At 46.7% G+C, this 20,328-nt stretch overlaps 1 protein-coding gene across 14 annotated transcripts in view; it reads left to right on the top strand.

Annotated features, from left to right (window-relative positions):
• PBRM1 (polybromo 1) overlaps positions 1–20,328 on the top strand; it is a 338,709-nt gene that overhangs the window by 311,106 nt on the left and 7,275 nt on the right. For 8 of the 14 annotated variants that reach the window (XM_069206081.1, XM_069206082.1, XM_069206071.1 and 5 more), the window contains 3 exons: positions 6,061–6,216; positions 18,689–18,759; positions 19,802–20,018. In XM_069206081.1, the coding sequence (XP_069062182.1) occupies positions 6,061–6,216; positions 18,689–18,759; positions 19,802–20,018 (444 nt within the window). The remainder of the gene's footprint in view (positions 1–6,060; positions 6,217–18,688; positions 18,760–19,801; positions 20,019–20,328) is intronic. The other 6 variants (XM_069206077.1, XM_069206079.1, XM_069206084.1 and 3 more) reach the window with 1 other exon arrangement.

A 20,328-nucleotide genomic window follows, 5' to 3' on the forward strand; every position in this document is an offset into this window, starting at 1 on the left:
CTACCCTTGCGTCTCACCTCGGCGTATCTCAGCACATCCCGGTGTATACTCTGCTCCTCACGCAGCCGCACACCACAGCCATGCGCCACCCGGTACTGTCTGGCCCACTCCTAAGATGCCCTCTGAATGCATGTATTAATAAATCCATCACTGGAATCAGTGAGGGCTCATTATTAAAGATATTTGATTCCAAGCATCCCTAGTTTCCGTGAAGCCATCATGTAGCCGGGGAACTTGTATTGATCAGTGTCCATCACATGTACTTAAAGTGGCTTCCCTGGTCACTTACTATGTCTTGGAATCTAAAAAAGGCATAGCAGGGGCAAACCTGCCCTTGCAGATATATTGTATAGAGCCCATAGCTACCCTGGGGCATCCCTTACATGTAATATAATGCACTCTGCCTTGGAGCTGTAAGGCCTGCACATCTGTTACATGCAGGGCTAGGGGACATGGGACACAGGCTGTGTGCCATGCCGAGTTTTCACCTTTTGGAGCATCTTGTCAGTCTCCATGAGGTTGGTGCTGGGTCCATTTGAATGGCACAAGTTATGCTGCAGCTCATATGGACCCTCTTCAGTCCCAATGCCTGGGTGCAAGGGGGGCCACTTATGAGTGGCTTAGAAAGGTGCTAAAGGGGCCTGGCCACTTGGGGATCAAGTGATCAGGGGATCATGTTTTTGGGGAGGGAACACTTGCACTGGGGACCAGGTTAGCAGGAATCCAGTGCGCTTCAGACAAAGTTGCACCAAAAACCAGGTGAAACGTGTGTTTGGGGGTCAGGGTACTGCAACTAGAACCCAGCTTCCTAACGAGGCCACAGAGGGCAGAGGTAGCTGCAGCCAGCTCTTCCACAATGGAAGAGTTTGAGGTCCGGGATAAGGGGAAGGAGGTACAGCTGATGAGCCCTCTGACTAGCGCGGAAGGTAAATGAAGAGGCTAGATGCTGTGGCCTGCAAAATAGGCTTTTGGCAGATGGGGTGAGAGTGAGACAAACATTTTGAAATAGCTTTCCACCCACTGAAAATACTGGCAAAAAAGCCCTCCTGGCTGGCCTTGAAAGCTCCAGACCACAGTGTTAGTGTGGCTGCCCTGGACCAATCTCCAGGCGATATAGATATATATATATATTTTCATTCCACCCTGAGGTAGAAACCAACAAACTCTGGGTGAAGGTTGTGGTAGGTGCAATGGATGCATCAAAAGAAGGAACGGGTGGCAAAAACTAAAGGGGTAGAACAGCTCAGTCTACGCAGGGCCCATCAGAATCTTGCAGACAGTATCTGTGAAGTGTAGGGTAGGATCTTATCCTGTGTGCCACCAGGAACCTCAGCAAAGAAGAATGACTCCTCAAAAGTATTTCTTTCCAGCCTCTAGAAGAAAGTTTCAGAAGCCAACCAAAACCTTTATATTTAAATGAAGAGCGTTAATCATTGATAGGTTTTACTTTAGGGGGCAAAGCTCACAGTCACTTTTCCTGGACATTTCAGAGTTTGCAAGGGTTTGAGTGGTGAACCCTGAGGATCAAAGCAGGTGAAATAGAACGAGTGAAAGAGGAAGCTCTTAAATACATAGAATATGCTTCACAAAAGCGAGGAACCACCCTATGTGCCTGAACTCAAAAGCTAGCAGGGTCAAGCCTAAAGAAAGCTTTCAAGAACAGACCTGTAGCCTATCCTCTCAGTCTTGTCCTTCAGCGTTTCATCCTTCTGAGGTCAAGTACACCTTTGAGTTGGGTAACAATTACCAGCAGGTATTTCACCTCCAGCACACCCTTCAAGGTGAATGTGTACTTTGCAAAGAGGCCTCAGGTTACAGATCCAACTGCAGCGTTTTCAGAGAACTGTACTGCGGAACTAGGTTGTGGTAGAGTTCCAGGGTTTCAAGGAGTTTACTAAACCTGCGTGGGGTTGCTTCTCTCTGTGAGACCGAAGACATTCTCTAAGACACTGTTGGGTGTAATGTGATAGGAAGGCATGAGCTAGAGAGCCATGGTTTCTGAACCACGTGGGGTGTCATTTCACCCGGAGTAGACCAAATCTGTGAATTCGCTCCATCAGTTAATCCCTCCGCCCTGTCTGTCACTACATTGTAAGAGGATCTTTTGTGTTCTTTTTTTATTCTATGACTTCCTGCAGAAGTTACTCAGGTTTAGAAACCGTGACAGTGCTTGTCTAAATTGTGGTTTGAAAAGAGGGGACTTGTGTTTTGTGAATCCTGCTGCCTTCCTGTTCTTCAGTGTCTTGTCTCTGCACAAGATGGGAGCTAAGCCCATACTTTTTCTCATTGTTAATGTGTATCACAGCATCATAAGAGCTTGGGTAAGTCAGAGCTTGAGCGAGAGATCTCACTAGTGCGAAGAGGGTTTGATCTAGCCCTTGTAAGAGAAGGACCGTGTCATAGATAGGATTGACTTCCGGTGATCGGCGAAGAGCGGCTGTGAGTACAGGATTCCCTTTGCGAATGGCAGTCGTGGTTTTACATTCTAGTTCCCGTCGGTCTTGTACACTGGTTTCATACTCAAGGAAAGCGTCCTCTTCTTACTGCGTGACGTCATGAACTCGTGGGACACTGGGGCGAAGATGCCCATGTATTTTTCCCTTCTCTTGGGATTTCCTTCTTTGTAACTTCACATTATTTTTGGGCTGTGGATTTGTGCATCTGGTCAGTTGTTGAGTTGCACTGAGTTTTGTCATTCCAGAGCACCTTATTCTCTTTAATACCCGCACTCTTTGCTAAATACAAATAAAGTAGCATATATAAAGGCTTATTTACTTAATGTCACTTCTGCTTCTGACCTCTGTCTGTAAATAAATTATTTATTAATTAATTTCTCGCCTCTGTATACTTTTAGTGGAGTTTACCTCACAGGATACGAGTTGAGATCGAACAAACAGGTCTGAGTTTGTTTCCATTGGCCTTAAATCCCTATGTGTACCAGAAAATGTAATTCTTTTTGGTAATCGCTAAAGTTCTGTGTAGGCAAAGGAGGAAGAGCAGAGGTTTCAGAATATAGTGCCTTGTACAATTAAGTATTTCACGCCCAAGGCATTTGCATCGTGAGTGATGTGGAGAGTCCATGTGAAGATACAAAGCTTGAATGTCTGGAGGTAATGGCAGCCGCACTGAATATGTAGCTCCCTTTCAAGTGATGGTACTTCCAAAGTGATCACTCCCAATTAGCAATATTTTGTTTGAAATCTTTTTATTCACAGCAGGCAGTACAAGCACCTTCAGTTCCTGTAGGCTAGTCGTTGGGGGCAGAACCCTTCTAAACCGACTGTCCACAAGTTCACTGTATTTGTAAAACCTATTTTTAGAGTATCCCGGAAGAACATAGGTCGGCACGGGATCAGGGGAGAGAGTCTGCAGGTTAGCTAGCATGGGTCCCTTCCATGGCCTAAAACAAAATCTCGTCACTGCGGACTGCTACCAACAGCCTTGATGCTGAAAGCACCTTCTTGGCAGGGTCACAGAGCAGATGGGATGGCTCTGGTGGTAGAGCAGATGGATGAAGGTCAGAAGAGTGTTGCCATCTTCAAGTCCAGTCTTCGTCGCCCCCACTGCATGTTCCCCACCAGTAAACTACTGGTGTCCTTTCCCACACCACAGATGCTAGTCGAAAGCAGCTACACGTTTGTCATGTCTTGTAGATATCAGGAGTACTCACTGCTTTTTACTTCTTGTGCCACTACAGCAAGAGAAAAGTTGCTTTACGTGCCTAGTTGGTAAATCGTTACGTACTTTGATGTGTCCGATAGATGCCAAGTGTGTCTATAAAAAGTCTACCAGCATAAAGTTTGGTGCAGACATATTTCAAGATGTGCAGTGCTCCAAAAAGCATTTGGATTTGTAAAATGGTTTTGTAGTGTGATATATGTTGCAGGTTTGCAGGTAACCAGCTCAGGATCCCCATGAAATTAAACAAGTACTGGCAAAGCCAATAGGTCTTGCCTTTGGGGCCTATTAGCATGGTGAATTACTTCTGGCCATGCTCTGCAACGCGGTTAAAGACCAAAAAAGGCACACAGACCCAAAGATTAACATTAAAATCAAGAAACCAGAGGTTTGGGCAATGGAGGAACGGTTCAGGGGAATACCAAAAAAAAAAAAAAACAGCAGACACAGGAGACCAACACAGGCTGGGTGTGTAGAAGGACAAGAGTGAGAGCAACGTTTGGGAGAAACATACGAGGGAGAGCGACACAAGGGGAAGGAGAAAAGGACTCTTGAGAGCACATCACAGTGTGGGAGTGGAAAAGCACACAAAGGAGAGCGCTAGAAGACGTGCGCTATAGTGGAGTGCTCAACCACAAAGAAAATGTAATTCATTAAAAGTGAGCAAAGGAAGAATTAAGCCCGACAGTCAGAAAGATTGTAAATAGTCTATGCTCCAGGGGAGGGACCAACAGAAAATGATGAAGGCAGGCCATCAAATAGGAAGCAAACAACTGAAAATGATACGCCAGCCTGTGGCTCTTAGCCTGCTGCAAGTTTGCAACAGGTCTTCCACAGCCAGACAGCTTGTGCCATCTGGTGGGTGCGACCTAAAAAAGGTCCCAGAGGTTGACTAAATCTACTGCTGGTGCAAACCAAAGACAGTCTGAAGATAGCATTAAATTGTACAAATTTGTTAGAAGTCATACAGCAAAGGGGGTCTGATTGTGGGCGCACTCCGAGGTTGGTGCCCTTGGGGGGGGTTAGAGCTTTTCAATTTTTCCCAAAATGTTTTACGGTGGATCCTAACTCCAGTCACTAGAGATAGGAAATAAGGCAGGGCAAAGCCCTCAAAATAGCAGAAGACATCAAACTGCATCACTCTTCGTTATAGGTAAGTAAGGTGATTTTGACAGTAGACAGATCTTGAAATGTTTTTGCATCTGTTGTGTATTGCCTCGTTTAGAATTAATGCATGCAGGCATCTTTGATAGTTCATTATCTGCCTTACCCACGATGCACCTGGCCCATGGGACAGGCTCGGCGGCTGCTGAAAGGAAGGCTGCCCGTCACCCAAGCACCTGGCCCATGGGACAGGCTCGGCGGCTGCTGAAAGGAAGGCTGCCCGTCACCCAAGCACCACCTGGCCCATGGGACAGGCTCAGCAGCTGCTGAAAGGAAGGCTGCCCGTCACCCAAGTACCTGGCCCATGGGACAGGCTCGGCAGCTGCTGAAAGGAAGGCTGCCCGTCACCCAAGCACCTGGCCCATGGGACAGGCTCGGCAGCTGCTGAAAGGAAGGCTGCCCGTCACCCAAGCACCACCTGGCCCATGGGACAGGCTCAGCAGCTGCTGAAAGGAAGGCTGCCCGTCACCCAAGTACCTGGCCCATGGGACAGGCTCGGCAGCTGCTGAAAGGAAGGCTGCCCGTCACCCAAGCACCACCTGGCCCATGGGACAGGCTCGGCAGCTGCTGAAAGGAAGGCTGCCCATCACCCAAGCACCTGGCCCATGGGACAGGCTCAGCAGCTGCTGAAAGGAAGGCTGCCCGTCACCCAAGCACCTGGCCCATGGGACAGGCTCGGCAGCTGCTGAAAGGAAGGCTGCCCGTCACCCAAGCACCTGGCCCATGGGACAGGCTCGGCGGCTGCTGAAAGGAAGGCTGCCCGTCACCCAAGCAATGGGTTGATACTGACTGAGAATATTTCACTGCATGCACTGCACTGCATATTTCTTTACCATGTTTAATGTTTTATATTGTGTGCACTCTTTATCTGAACGATACTGCTGTGATACAGCAGGAGCAACTTAGAAAAATGCATGTTTAATCCTTCAGAAATGCAGCAGTGGAGCCTGTAGTATGATCAAAGCTGCCCACCAGTACTCTGTAGGAATCCTGCAGTTGGCATGTTGACATGAACAGGCTGTAACGTACTAGCGCTAACTCATCTACTTAAAATATTTCATGGTAGTATTTTAATTTCTAGTTATTTGCATTGTTGCCAGAATCTAACCATTTCTTTCATGTGCTACTAAATACACTGGTTCATTGTCCGAGCATGTTTTTATTTAGCTTCTGGTGCATGTCATTGATGCATGTCTGACATCTGTTGTGTTCTTCAAGGCATGATGGGTGGCTACCTGCCCGGCATGCCTCCTTTTCAGGGCCCTGTTGATGGCATGATTAACATGGGCAGCATGCAGCCACATCACCCTGGGGTGCACCCTCCACCCCATCATCTGCCCGGGATGCAAGGCATTCCAGGCATCTCACTGCCGGGTAAGACCATCTCATTCATGCATTGTTTCATCTTAATGTTCTCACATTGCTCCCTAACCAGCTCTTACTGGAGACAGCTGCAGCTTGTGCGACCTCGGTAAGGAGGAGGGATGGAAACTGTAGCACTCAGGGGTTATTAACATCGTGCAGGTTTCACCGCAGAGTAAGGGTTCTCAGTCACCTCAAAGAGAGACGTTGCAATGTTAGCCTTGAGACCCATCTGGAAGACTTTGTTGAAGCTGGTACAGAGGGAGGCCCCCTGTTTGATTGGTACTAGGTACACTTCAGCTGATCACTCACAAGGTCCAATATTGTAAATTTTCAGTGTATGCCCTCCAGCAATGAGTGCCGGTTTGAGTTAAGCAATAATTAAGCAATAATTTGTAATTTACCTCCAGCAGTTGTGTTTAGATGGCATAGCCTTGCAAAATATTATTTTATTCTTTTAAAATAAGTCTTAATTTATACAGAATAATGAAAGACTGTGAGGCCTGTTCTTTGGGTTCAGTGTTACTGGACAGTATTGGTGATAAATACTGTGTGCCAACATTGGTGCCCCGGGGCCACAAGAATGGCCTCTCAGATTTGATTGACAAGTTACTACCTTTGGACAAAGTCAAGGTTAAGGGGTTAGAGCATGAAACAGCAAGTAAATCTGACTGACCTGAATGTTCCGTCTGAGCTACTTATCTAGCACTTACGAGTCTTGTCAATCTCGCCTGTCTGCTGCGGGGCCTGGGCCTTTTCCTTCAGATGGGTCAAGTGGTCTTTACAGCTGGAGCTGAGGCCTGCAGTGTCGTGTAGCTAGGTGACACTGAATTCCTTCAACCCATCCCAGACCTACTTAATCAAACTTTTTGTGTGTAGAATGCAGACCTTCCTTGGCTCCCTCAGTGCAATCTGCCAATACCCTGATGCCAAGTCCACGTGCAGAGGAACGTGGTTGCCCCTAACCGGTTAGTGGTAGTAACCTGTTCTTTTGGGTGGGGTGTGTAAACACCTCTCCCAAAGCGGGCTTTGTTCCTGACCTCTCAAGAGCAAAGGCTCTCACCCTTTGGGGTCAGAAGCATGTCTGGTGGCGGCAGGCCGGCTAAAACTAGTCAGTCAGCACACTGGTAGTTGGTATGTTTTCAGGGGACACCCTCTGGGTGCATGTATTAATAAATCACTGGCATTGGTGAGGGGTTTATTAATATGAGATGTCTGATACCAAACATCCCTATTTTCAGTGAAGCCATCTTGTAGCTGGGGAACTCCTAGTGACCAGTGTCCACCACATGTACCTAAAGTGGCTTCCCTGGTCACTCAGTATGTCTCTGAATTGACAATGTCATAGGAGGGGTATGCATGCTCATTTAGATATGTCCTCACTAGTAATATAATGCACCCTGTCTTAGGTCTGGAAGGCCTGCCAGAGGGGTGACTTACATATATTGCATGCAGTGTTAGGGGACATGGCAGACAGGCTCTGTGCCATATTGTGTTTTCACTTTGAGCTGCACCAAGACATGCAGCCTGCAGAGGCAGTCTGCATGTGCTTGGTGAGGGGTCCCTGAGGGTGGCACAATCTCTGCTGTAGCCCTTAGGGACCCCCTTTGATATGCATGCCCTAGGAATCTGGGGAGCATTTACTAAGGACTTACAGTGGGGCCAAATGTATTGTTAACTGGGTAACAATTGCACAGTTTTAGGGAAAGAGATCTGGCACTGGGGGCCTGGTTAGCAGGAATCCAGTGTACTTTCAGTCAGATTGCATCGTGTACCAGGCAAAAAGTGGGATGACCATGTCAAGGGAGTGGTCAGTCGCAGGTCTGTGTTCCACTGTAAAGTCTATTTCCTGTAGAGATATGGACCACCTTAATAGTTTGGGGTTTCAACTTTCATTTGCATCAGGCATGTGGTCGGTCTAAACAAGGAAGCAAGAGCCAAACAAATATGGTCTCAGCTACTTCAGGGACCCGACCACAGCGAAGGCGTCCACCTCAGTGGCACTCCAAAGCTGCTCTCTGCTCTGGGGAGCAACTTCCTGTCAATAAAAGCAACAGGCTTCTCGTGGCCATCATCACTGATTTGGGACAGGACTGCTCCGACCCCATGTTCAGAGGCATCTGTCTGCACTACGACCTGCTTTGTGTAATCTGGACGTTTGGAATGGGTGATCACGTTGCTTCTTTGAGTGTCAAAGGCCTTTTAACAGCTCACTGTCCAGTTTACTTTCTTTGGCATTTTCTTAGAGGTTAGTTCTGTGAGAGGCCACAATGAACCCATATCCCTTCACAAACCACCTCTAGTAGCCAGTTAAGCAAAGGAATGTGCTGACTTGGGTCTGGATGGTTGGAGCTTCCCAGTCCAGGATTGTCTGGATCTTGGGTTGTAGTGGTAGAACTTGGCCCCACCTACCAGGTGGCCCAAGTATACAACGTTGCCTGCCCGATCTGGCACTTACCCGCCTTGATAGTGAGGCCTGCACTTCACAGATCTTCAAGGACTTTACCAAGGTGTATCGGGTGATCCTGCCAAGTGGAGCTAAAGACAGCAATAGCATCTAGATATGCTACACTAAAGGCTTCCAACCCAGAAAGGCCTTTATTCACCAGCGTTTGGAAGGTGGCAGGGGCATTCTTTAAACCAAATGGCGTAACTGTGAACTGGTAGTGTCCATCTAGGGTGAGAATGCTGGTCTTTCCTTTGCTCCACGGGTCAGACCTATCTGCCAGTACCCTGATCTCAAACAAGAAATACTGAGAAATTTGACTGACCCTAACCTGTCAGTTTGTCTGCTCTTGGAATAGGGTGAGCAGCTGTCTTAGTGACAGCATTGAAACCTCCGCTCTGGTTTACCTCCCTTGGAATGAGGTTTGGGGACTAAGACCTCTGGGCTGGCCTGGGGACTGTTGGAGGGTTCAATTACCCCTAACCCCAGCGTCTTGCTTACTTCAGCTCTGATGCTATCCTTCACTTGGTCAGACTGTTTGTATGTTGTACTTTTGGCAGGCAGATAGTCACCAGTATCCACATCATGGACACACCTGTTAGTCTGACCAGGGGTGAGGGAAAAGAGCTCAGCATACTGCTTTAGGACTTGCCTGCAGTTAGCTTGCTGCTGGGCAGTGAGGGTGTCTGAAAAGACCACTCCATCAACTGACCCATCTTTGGGGCTTTGGGAGAGGTCAGAGAGCGGCTCAATCTCTTCTTCCTGATCCTCATCAGTGACCATCTGCGTGACCACATCAGCCCTCCCTGTCATGGAAGAGCTTTAGGCAGTTCACATGGAAAACCTTGTGGAGGTTCCTGGGGGTGCCTAGGTCAACCAGATTGGTGACCACACTCTTTCAAGGATGGGGTAAGTGCCACTCAATTTGGAGAGCTCTGGTAGCCACAGGCTCCAGTACCCACACCTTGTTCTCTGGTTGAAATTCCCCCATGCCAGCCTTTTGGTCATTCCAGAGTTTCTGGAGCTTGGCTGGCCTCAAGGTTTTTTGATGCCTTTTCTATGCACTCAGCCATCCTTGAGCGTAGGCCAAGCACATAGTCCGCACGGTCTTGTTTGGGCTCTTTGAGAGGTCTCACCTAGCCTTCATTCACTAGATGCAATGGTTCCCTTACAGGATGACCAAACAGAAGTTCAAAAGGGGAAAAACCTTCTCCCCTCTGTGGCACTTCTCTGTAGGTGATGTCCCATCTCCTTCCGATCTTTTCAGAGAGCAATCATGCCTTGTATGGTTTTGTTGAACATCTCAACTAAACCATTTCCTTGTGGGTGATATGGGCTAGTGAGCTTATAAGTCACTCCACATGGCCTCGCGGTATGCATACATGACGTTTTGCAGCATGAATCTTTTCCGGTTTCACATGCTGTGCATTATTCCGCCATCTAGTGGCTGGGTCCAGATTTTATACTATTTTGACAAAATGTTTTTTCAGTCTTCTGCGCATGGCATGATGGAAAAAAATGATGTTCCAATTCTGTAAGAATTGCCACCATAAATACGCCCAAAAGGACAAACATCCAGTGTGTAATTTTTGTCTTTCTGTTGACCACCGGAGTGAAGAATGTAACGCCTGCTCTGTATTTACGCAGAAGACGCTGAGGCAAAAACAGAGAATGGCCCATCACACACTACAAGGCCAGAAATCCTCACCGTCACTCCAAGATCTGGGCCTTTCAGCGACGACTAGCAAAATGTTGCTGAAGGTACCGAAGGGGAAACTTCTGAAGGCAACCGGGACATCGTAGAGTTCGCAGAAGAGGCACCAAAAGTGGGCCGAAAGGAGGTAAGAGACTCCCAATCCTGTGTTAAGTCTCTAGAGACTAAGACAGCCACAAAAGGGAGCCTCAGAGTCTAAATGCTTGTCGTCCGCAGGCACATCCCATGGAAGAGAGTCCCACAGAGCCTTGGCGGGGGCGTCTGTTGGTGAAAAAACCCTGAGAAAACATGGACCGTCAAATGGCGGAAAACAAAAAGCCACTGGATCGTCGTCAAAGGGCTGTGACTCTCCCACAAGTCAGCAGAGCTCCCAGTCTGAACAGACAACAAAGGAAATTTCAATGTTTAAAAGAAAGCAGTTATCGAACAGCCCAAAGAGTGGGCCGTCAAATTGAAACTAAGAGAATGAGCCTGAAATGGCTGCACTGATCCAGAAGAAGTGAGAGTTTGGCGAAAGTCTAAAGTGATTCAGGATCACACAGAAAACTTTGAAGGGGCTTCCGTAGACAGGAGTCGAGGAAATTCCACCCCCTCACACTCCTGAGCCTTAAGAGGAAGAACTTTTTTAGGAAGTGGAATGAGGTTCATTTCAACCTTTTGAGGAAGGAGAATATGTTGAAACCCAATGGGAAGATCTAGAAAGGGATTTTCCTGAAAATGTTGAGTGTTATACTTCAAACCCCCCACCACCAGATGATATTGGGATGTACAACATAGTGATTAAGAATGCAGCAGATAAGTTAAATGTGCGGTTGGAAGACTATAAACCCCAGACCTGTTTCCTCTTAGAAACACTGTTGCCAACTCAAGCACGGAATCAATATCTGTCTATGCTTCCTTTTAGGGAGCAGATTCTTGTAGAGCAGTCATACCGAATACAGAAAAGAAATGCAAATTATCGTCAAAAGGTGCACCATACATTAAAGGTACTGTTCAGCAGACTCAATTATTACCTCGACTGCAAGAAAGAGAGCTAATATCCCCTCTACATCGGGCCACCCTTAGGTAAAGAGAGTAAGAAAATGGAGCATTGACAATTCGTGCTTTACTCAATAGACACCAGCACTGGGACGAAATAGGGGAATTCACAAAACATCCCCTGACCAGTATAAAAAGAGTGCAGCACCTCTGGTGGAGAGTGGAAAACTATAGCAAACTCTTGTCTAAAATCGGCTCTCGGTGCAGCGGATATGTCAAGTCGCCAGTTAATGATGGGGGTTACTTCCAGATGACCTTCCTGGCTGAGAATTTCAAGTTTCAAACCTGAGGTCCAAGTGAACAGAATAAAGACCTGTTAAAGGGACAACACTTATTTGGAAACTCTGCTGATAAAAGCCAAAATTAGCTGAAACAGGACTTTAAATGGCAAAATCCATGAGTGCATTACAGTCCGAGGAGGATTACGAAGGGGCGCTTTCTCAGCGAGAAGACCAGCCTTGAGGCGTAGCTTCCAGTCGGGTTGTACTCATCAGAGCTCCCATAGTGGCACACAAGCCGCGTCTTCACAGCAGAGTTGGCGGGATCAGCAACAAGGAAGGAATTCCTTTAGTCGAAGAGTTGTCGGCAGAGGGCAACCAGCAAGAGGAAGTTCAACTCCAGCAACTAAATGACTGCACTGCAACATCAGAGAAAGCTTCTGTGAATCAAGACGGCAACAAAACAAGGTTCCGTCACAATTCACCAGTCGATGGAAGATACTAAAAATTCCTCCAGGAGTGGAGAAAAATAACTCCAGACAAGTCGGTTCTAAACCTTCCAGAAGTTGGCTATTGCTAGACTTAATAAAGTACCTACCATGAAGGGGAGCAAAGAAAAGGATACTTTCAAAGGAGGAACAAATCGACTTTCCAAAGAGGTTGAAGAGTTATTAGCCAAAGCAAGCAATAGAACCTGTGCCAAAGCAGGAAATCAGCAGGGGAAATGACACAATATATTTCCTAATACCAAAAGTAGACAGATCCCTGCACCCAATATTAGACCTCAGGTACATCAACAAATGTATAAAAGCACAATAATTCAAGAAAGGAGACTGTATGGCAACTATAGATTTAAAAGATGCCAACTTGCACATACCATTGAATGCAAAACACAAAACATACCTGGGATTTGTGGTAGATAGACAGCATTACCGATTCAAGCTTCTAGTCTTTGTGAACACTCTTGGGTCTGATTTTATCCCAAAGTGCCTCGCCACAGCAGCACCAATCTCAGAAGGAGGTGTATAAATGTGTATCCGTACCGCGACAATTGGTTAGTAAGAGCACACTCTTACCAAAAATGCAAGCTGGATATTTTGAGCGTAATAAACTATATACACTCTAGATTTCCTGTTAAACATTGAGAAATCATCAGAGCAGGAGAAGAATTTCTTGGGAGCAATATTGAATTCCATTCACTGGAAAGTGTTTCCCAGCGAGAATAAGACCCAGTCTTTGTTGGAAGAAACTCTCCCTTATCTGATGTCGCAAGCTCTGACAGAGAGGGCTGTGGGGAAATTATTTGGAAAAATGGCACCATGCATTCCTTTAATCCCGCATGTGACACTTCATATGTGACCAATTGAGGAATGACTTAAAAACCAATGGTCTCAAGCAACGGGGAGTTGGGAAGATCTAGTGGTTGTCACGCAGAAGGTTCAGGAAGAAATGGCGTGGTTCAATGGGGAAAACATTATTTGAGGAAGACTTTCTGCAACCAACTCCTTCAGTGGCAATAACCACGGATGCTTCACATTTGGGATAGGGAGCTCACATGGGCTCTCTGAAGATGAGGGGAATCTGGAAGAATCTGGATGTGGTGCAGTCCATCAGTTGTCTGGAGTTAAAGGCTGTATTTCTAGCCATAAAACTTTTCAGAATCACATTCACTGAAAGACAATGTTAATTCAAACAGACAACACAACAACAATGTTTTACATCAGGAAACAGGGAGGGGCTCAATCACTGCCCCTCTCAAAATTAATTCAGCAACTCTGGAAATGGGCAATTCAGAGAAACCTAGACATTCAAGCGATTCATCTACCTGGGAAGGACAATAGCCAGGTGGACAAACTGAGCAGACAGGCATCCTGCTCGCACGGTTGGGAGCTCAATCAGGAAGTGGTGCTAAACATTCCCAAGAAATGGGAAATACCAATGATAGATCTGTGTGCAACTCCCTGGAGCCGAAAATGCCAAAAGTTTGCCTCCAGGCAGCCACACCCTCGGTCTCGGGGGGATGCTCTTTCAATAAACTGGTCAGATATATTTGCGTACACTTTCCCCCCCAATACCTCTGTTACACAGTTACCACCAAATGTAAATGGAGCCACATGATTGCAATGGGCAAGACAAACGTGTTACTCGGAGATAGTTCGATCGGCTCAAGGAAGCTTTCAAACACGACAGGATTTGCTGTTGATGGAAAACGGAAAAGTGCTGCTCCAAGAACCAGAATATTTCAAGTTAATGGCGCGGCTCCTGAAGATTTAGGTTTCGGACACTTGGAATTGCCAGACAATACAATGGCCGTGTTAAGAGACGCAAGAAAACCAATAACAAGGAAATATTATGTGACAAAATGGAAGAGATTTTCGCTTTGGTGTGTGAGAAATAAATTGAACAAGGTTACAAGCAAAAAGACTGTATTACAATATTTAAATCGCATGTTACAAGAGGATTTTACATATTCATCCTTGGGACCTCATCTGGCCATTATAGTCTCTTCTGCAAGAGGTCAAACGGGTAGAGGTTTTTCACAACACCTGTGATGAAAAGATTTGTCGAAGGAGCAAAAAGGATACCACCACCAAAGAGGGTACCCACGCCTACAGCAAACAAAACGTAGTTCTTACACAACTCATGAAAAAACCATTTCAGCTGTTAAACAAAGAGACTTTGCAAATGTTAACATTGAAGTCTGCTTTCCTACCATCTACTACTTCGCTCTGCAGGGTCAGTGAGTTACTGGCTCGCACTATTCAAGCACCTACTTTCAACTAGAACAAATCCACGTTTCATACCAAAGTTGGTCCCACAGCTTCACATTAACCGTTTTTTTCAAATTCCTAGTTTGTTCAAAATCCAAAGACACAAGCGGAAAACACTTTGCACACATTGGATGCAAGACGTTCCATCATGTACTACATTGAAAAGACAAAACCTTTCAGAAAACCTCAGCAGTTGTTTGTAGCGTTCTCAAACTATCTGGGAAGAGCAGTTATGAATAACACTTTTGCAAGATGGATTCTGCAGTTACTTCAGTTATGTTACTCAGTACAGTTGACTCATTACCTATAGCATCTGGAGCGCCCATGGCATGGAAAAAGGAGCTACTGTTGCCTTCATGTCAAACACTTGAAATCTGCATGGCAGCAACCCTGGCTCGAGTTTACACAACATCATTGCATTGATACACAAGTGAGCAAAGCAGCTCAGGTGGGACAAAAGGTGTTAAAGCATCTGTTTACAAGTCAGTGCCCATCGTCATCCCAACCACCACAGTACGCAAACTGCTTTACAATCCAGAAAAGATTCACGCTGCAAAACGGAAACGTTTCTTACCTGTAGATGTAGTTTTGCAGCTTGAAGATTTTCTGGATTCACAAGCAATCCACCCTACTCCACCAAGAAAATGGGTAAGAAGAGGATTTTTTTATTTGAAAAAAAGGTATCAGAAGATGGCGAACTAAGGTGGGAACGTCCAGAGGAAGTGCAACAAGGCCACAAGGAGACACCAAAGGGAGGTTCTGCTGATGCCCATCATCAAACAAAGGCAGAAAAAGACGGACAAAATATTTTGGGGAAATAGTAGAAAATCCAGATCCAAGCACTAGATGGTGGAATAATGCACATCATGTGAATTCAGAAAACCTTCAAGCTGCAAAACTACACCTACAGGTAAGAAACATTTACCCTACTACCTCTGCCTGATACCACGTCCTTAGGGAAACTCGCTCTAGTAAAAGTACTGAGTAGGCCTAGCAACTGCATGAGCAGTGGTAGTCATAAGGGTTATTGCTTCAGGGTACCTGGTGGCATGATCCACTACCAGCAGTATAACTCTGTTCCCTGATACGTTCGAGGGTCTAGAGGGCTAACAATGTCACCCACTAACCTTTCAAAGGGAGCCCCAACCACTGGAAGTGGAATTTAGGGGGCCCTTGGGCACCCGCCTGTCTTGCCCACAGGCTTGACAAAACCCCTTCACAATCATGGGACATACCTGGTCAGCAGAGGTGAGGTACCAATATATTCCACGTTTTGGTCTGGCCCAAATGCCCAGCTCAGGGGATGTCATGAGCCAAACTCTCTATACATCAGAGGCACAACCAGTCTCCTAGTGGCACCAGGTTTGGGGTCTTTGACCTCAGTATACAGGAGTCCCTCCTTCCAGTAGGTTCTGTGTGAGCCACTGACATCTCCCTTTTCTTGGTCAGCAGCTTGCAGTCTCAGTCTCTCAAGAGTGGAATGGGTCCTCTGTCCCTCACACAATTCTTCCCTAGACGTTCCCCCTGGGTCCAGGAATACCCCCCCGAGTAAAGCCTAAGTTCCTGTGGATCAGCTCCCTCAGGGCTGGCAGATCATCTCCCTGAGGAGATGGGACCTGAGCTTGGGGCTGCTCAGATGCTGGCTTACCAGACCTCCTGACTTTTCTCTTGGAGGGTTGGGCCATCATTCCAGGCTCCAGCACCTCTCTGTCACCCTGAGCTTTACACTGTGCTCTGGTTTTTACACACGCCCATTCGGTCATATCCAGCACAACTTCATGGGTCTTTCTTTCTACCTTAGCCCATGCTGAGGACTCCAGACCGTTTCCTATCGGAAAGGCTACAGGAATTGCAGAGGATAACACTAGCTTCTGGCCTGTAACCCCTCCCCACTCCAAGGACACCATTGTCATGTGATGGACCTTAGCTTGGTTGTCAGCATTGATGACTGTGATAGTTGTGTTATTCAGTCACCATGGGGACACTTGCACCTTGTACCCCTCAGTGCTTCAACATTGATATGAGTCTGTACTTCTCCATACTACTGGGCCAGACAGCCAGAGCAGCTACACCCATTCCACCCTCGGAGACTAAAGGTTCTTCTGAGAGCTCTCTGGCATGATCAGGCCCACCTGGTATCCCATCTGGAGACTTATTGCACAAGGAGCGCCTGTTTTTGGGACAGGCAGGGTCTCCAGCTTGGTGCTTATTGGCTTTGCAATTAAAGCACCAAGCCTTCTTAGGGTCCAAGTTCTCACTCTAATATCCACCCTTGGTCTAGCCCGTCTTGGAGCCCACCCTCCTGATCAGGTTTTTGGGTGGCTTTAGAAGACTGTGTTTATCCTTAGACTGGTCGCCATCTTTCTGTGTGTGTGTGGGGGGGGGGGGGGGGGGGGAGGGTTAGCAACACTTTTCTGCACCAAGAGTTGTCTTGGATACCCTAGTTTTCCAATTCTTGTGGAGAGATTGGACCTAGGTCTACCAGGTGCTGTTTCAGAAACAGTTACTTGACCAGATGCTCTTTCATACAAGATTATAAATCCCATCATAGTCTTGCACCTGGTTCCCTTTTAACCAACCACCCAGTGTTTTGAATGAGAAGTCAACAAAATCTATCCAGGACTGACTAGAGGTTTTCCTAGTCTCTCTGAACCTAGTTCTGTATTCCTCAGTTGTGAGTCCTGATCCCTCATTCAGAGTATCCTTCATTCAGTCATAGGACTCAGCATCTGCCTTGTTCAGTGTCAGGAGCCTATCCCTACACTTTCCTGATAACACCTCCCAGAGTAGATAGACCCAATACTGACTGACTTTCCTCATTGTATAAGCTCTCTCGAAGGTTGTAAACCATTTGGTGATATAATCACCCTCAGAATATTTGGGGACAGTCCATTTTTGGATTATAGAGTCAAAAACGTATTCTTTCTCTCCACTGTACCTTTTTCTGCCACCAGAGATGGGTTCTAGGCCCATCCTTCTCTTTCTTTTTCTCTAGCTAAGAGTCTAGCCTCTAATCCTGTTCTCTTAGCTAGCTACTGGAGATCAGCATCTTCACTACCGCCATCTTCTGGGGGAACTATCTGAAGTGCTCCCAGTGGAGTTACTATCGGAGGGAATCATCATCATCCTCCTCCTCAACATCCTCATTCCCAGTGGGGGGGGGGTCTCTTTTTCTGCCATGGTTCTATCATTTTCTGCAAGCACTTGCTGCAGATGAGCTTTTGTGGGTTTGGCTGCATGGTACGTTTCCACGCTTGGCAGAGGCCCTTAAGTTGGCCAACTTAAGGTTTTGGTAGGGGCTAGGTTGAGCTCCTAGGATGTACTTGCTGCCTCAGATGTGGTTTTAAAGTAGTTGGACCTTTTATAAACTTAAAATAATTCTATATGAAGTACTAAAAAGCCCAACTAATTGAAGTATTTTAAATTCTGAACAGTGTGGGCAGCATTGCTGTTCCCTCCACATGCATTAAAAGCAAGAGGACCAGTGCACATAATTTCTCCCAGAATTCAAAGGATTATTTACTTCCACAAACATTTGCTGTTCTGAGGTTTCCTCGCGTCAAAGCTCTTCTGTGAAAATATCGAAGCCAATCCTGTTTTGAATGAGAGGTGTCCTGAGATTTCGCAATATTGCTCCCTACCCGAACCCACATATGTAGAACACAGTTTTGAACTAGAGGACTGTTTACATTTCTAGTTGGCAGAAGGTTTTGTTGGTTGTAATGCAGGATGTTGGATAATATTGTTTTCATACTACACATGGATTGCTAGTTTCCGTTCTGTTGGCAGCTTGAGACAACAGTTGTAAGTTGCACTCAGTTTTGTAGATCACTCTGCAACTATAACTCCCATACGCGACTTATCGTGGTATTGGACATCATGAAGCTGCCAACAGGGCAGCTCTGTCTCCCTGGAAGCAGCTTTGATGAAGAATTAGAGTGAAGGGGTCACTGTAAAGCGCGGGGTGGGAGTGACTCTTGCAGTGTGGCGCTCCGGGGGACCAGCAGCACTCTTCCTCAACCTACATTCTGTATATTATTGTCTGAAGTGCTGTAAGGATTTCAGCTTCTTCTGGCAGACTGTCTCGATGGGTAAACTTAAGTCCTTCCCCAGCCCTTTTAGCTCCACAGAGGAGTTAATTGTAGGTATGTGGCCTTGAGGCTATGGAGAAAGGCGAGGGTAGGTGGGGTGGAAGGTGGGGCAACAATGCCATTTCCCCTCTTTCTTGTCTCACGGGGTTTGCTTCTCTAACTAACCTTCTAGAGGTCTGATATATTGCATGTCTTTTGACTTGCAGGTGTCATGGGCCCAGGGGGCCCTCCCATGGTTGGCTCTCCGGCAGGAGGGGCATCCCCCTATGGCCAGCACGTAAGTACATGTAACAACAAACTGTCAACTCTGTAAATTCCTTTGTCATTTTTTTTTTTTTGCTTTGTCCTCCGGCCCCTCTCTAACTCTGTTTTAGCCAAAAAACGAGGTGTCTTGTTGATCAAGACGTGACCATTGGTGCCCGAGTCTGGAAGGTGTCACCATCTGATTCTCCGCAGCTCAAGATGCTGAAGACATTCTGATGATTATCTCTGCGGCCAGACACTTTGCTGTAATGGGTGCATGTGTTCTTTCTCATCTAGGTCAATATATCACGATTTAATTAGGCTTGTGTTAGCACAAGATTTCCAAGCTTGAACATTTTTAGAACCGAGCATGGAGGATAGCGTGCGAAATGAGATGATGCGATCAGGTTTCCTCTGCCGACCGCTCTTTGCTTTAGCTCCTGGTCAAGCAGCGGGGTTCAGTTCAAGGCGATTCTTACTGACACTGCCCTCATTTTACCTAACAGGCCCAGACTTTGTCATGAAATTTGATTCCCTTAAGAACATAAAAATCTGGCCTTTATGGGCTTGCTGCGGTCGCAGCTTGTCAGCCTTTGGAAATAATAAAGGCGGCCCAAGTCCTTGTCCTTTTCTCCTCTTTGGCTTTGGCTTGGCCGAGAAGGCAAGGTCTGGGCTCTCTTTGCCAATATGGATGTGTAAAGCTTTGGCAGCAAAGAAGGAGTTTCAAAAGAAGGCACAACTTCAGAAGAGCACCAAAGGTTGGGAGAACTGCGGAGCGTAGCTTGGGAGGTGGCAGTTTATAAGCCAGGTGGCTTTTGTCTGGTGTTTTACTCTGAATGCTGAGCCCAGGCATCCTAATCACCCCAGTTTGTGCACAGAGTAGGGTAGTTCAATTAGTGTCCTGGTGCTGTGGTCTCTTAGCTGGGAATGGTTAAATGTATGTAAGTCTTATTAGCACCTCGACATGGTACCTTTTATGACAAGAGTTGTGCTCCATGTACTAACTACTTGTAACTCGTTCTGTGAAACTTGCATAGTAACAGAAGTCTGTTTGTTCCTCATAATTCTGTTTTCAGATGGGGCTCATTGGGGCACCAGGTCAGCCGGCTCCTCCACCGTACCCTGCGCCTGGACAAGTAAGTCAGCCCATCATGCAGCAACCATCGATGCCCATGTTCGTTTCACCCCCTCCAAAGACTCAGCGGCTCTTGCATTCCGAAGCCTACTTGAAATACATCGAAGGGCTCACTGCGGAGTCCAGCAGCATTGGCAAGTGGGACCAGACCCTGTCCGGTAAGGTTTTGAGAGCGAACGTACTGTCTTGAGCCCTCAGACCCATGTATGTGTGTATGTAACTGTGTGTACGTAGAGGTATTAACAGGGTGTACCTACCTGCACTGTGACAGCGCTGTCCGGCAGTAGTTGTACGTAAAAGGGTCATTAATGGTGTGACAGAGCAGAGGGGCAGCTTGAAGGCAGGTTGCAGATGATACCATGTGAAGCCGTGTAAAACCAATGCAGTAGTATCACGGGATGTAACTTCATATCCACTGTGCAAACAGTGCGCTTATGTAAAGTGGCAAGTGCAGCTCACGAAGAGAAA

The sequence above is a fragment of the Pleurodeles waltl genome, chromosome 9 (genome assembly GCF_031143425.1).
Source record: "Pleurodeles waltl isolate 20211129_DDA chromosome 9, aPleWal1.hap1.20221129, whole genome shotgun sequence".
NCBI lineage: Eukaryota > Metazoa > Chordata > Amphibia > Caudata > Salamandridae > Pleurodeles > Pleurodeles waltl.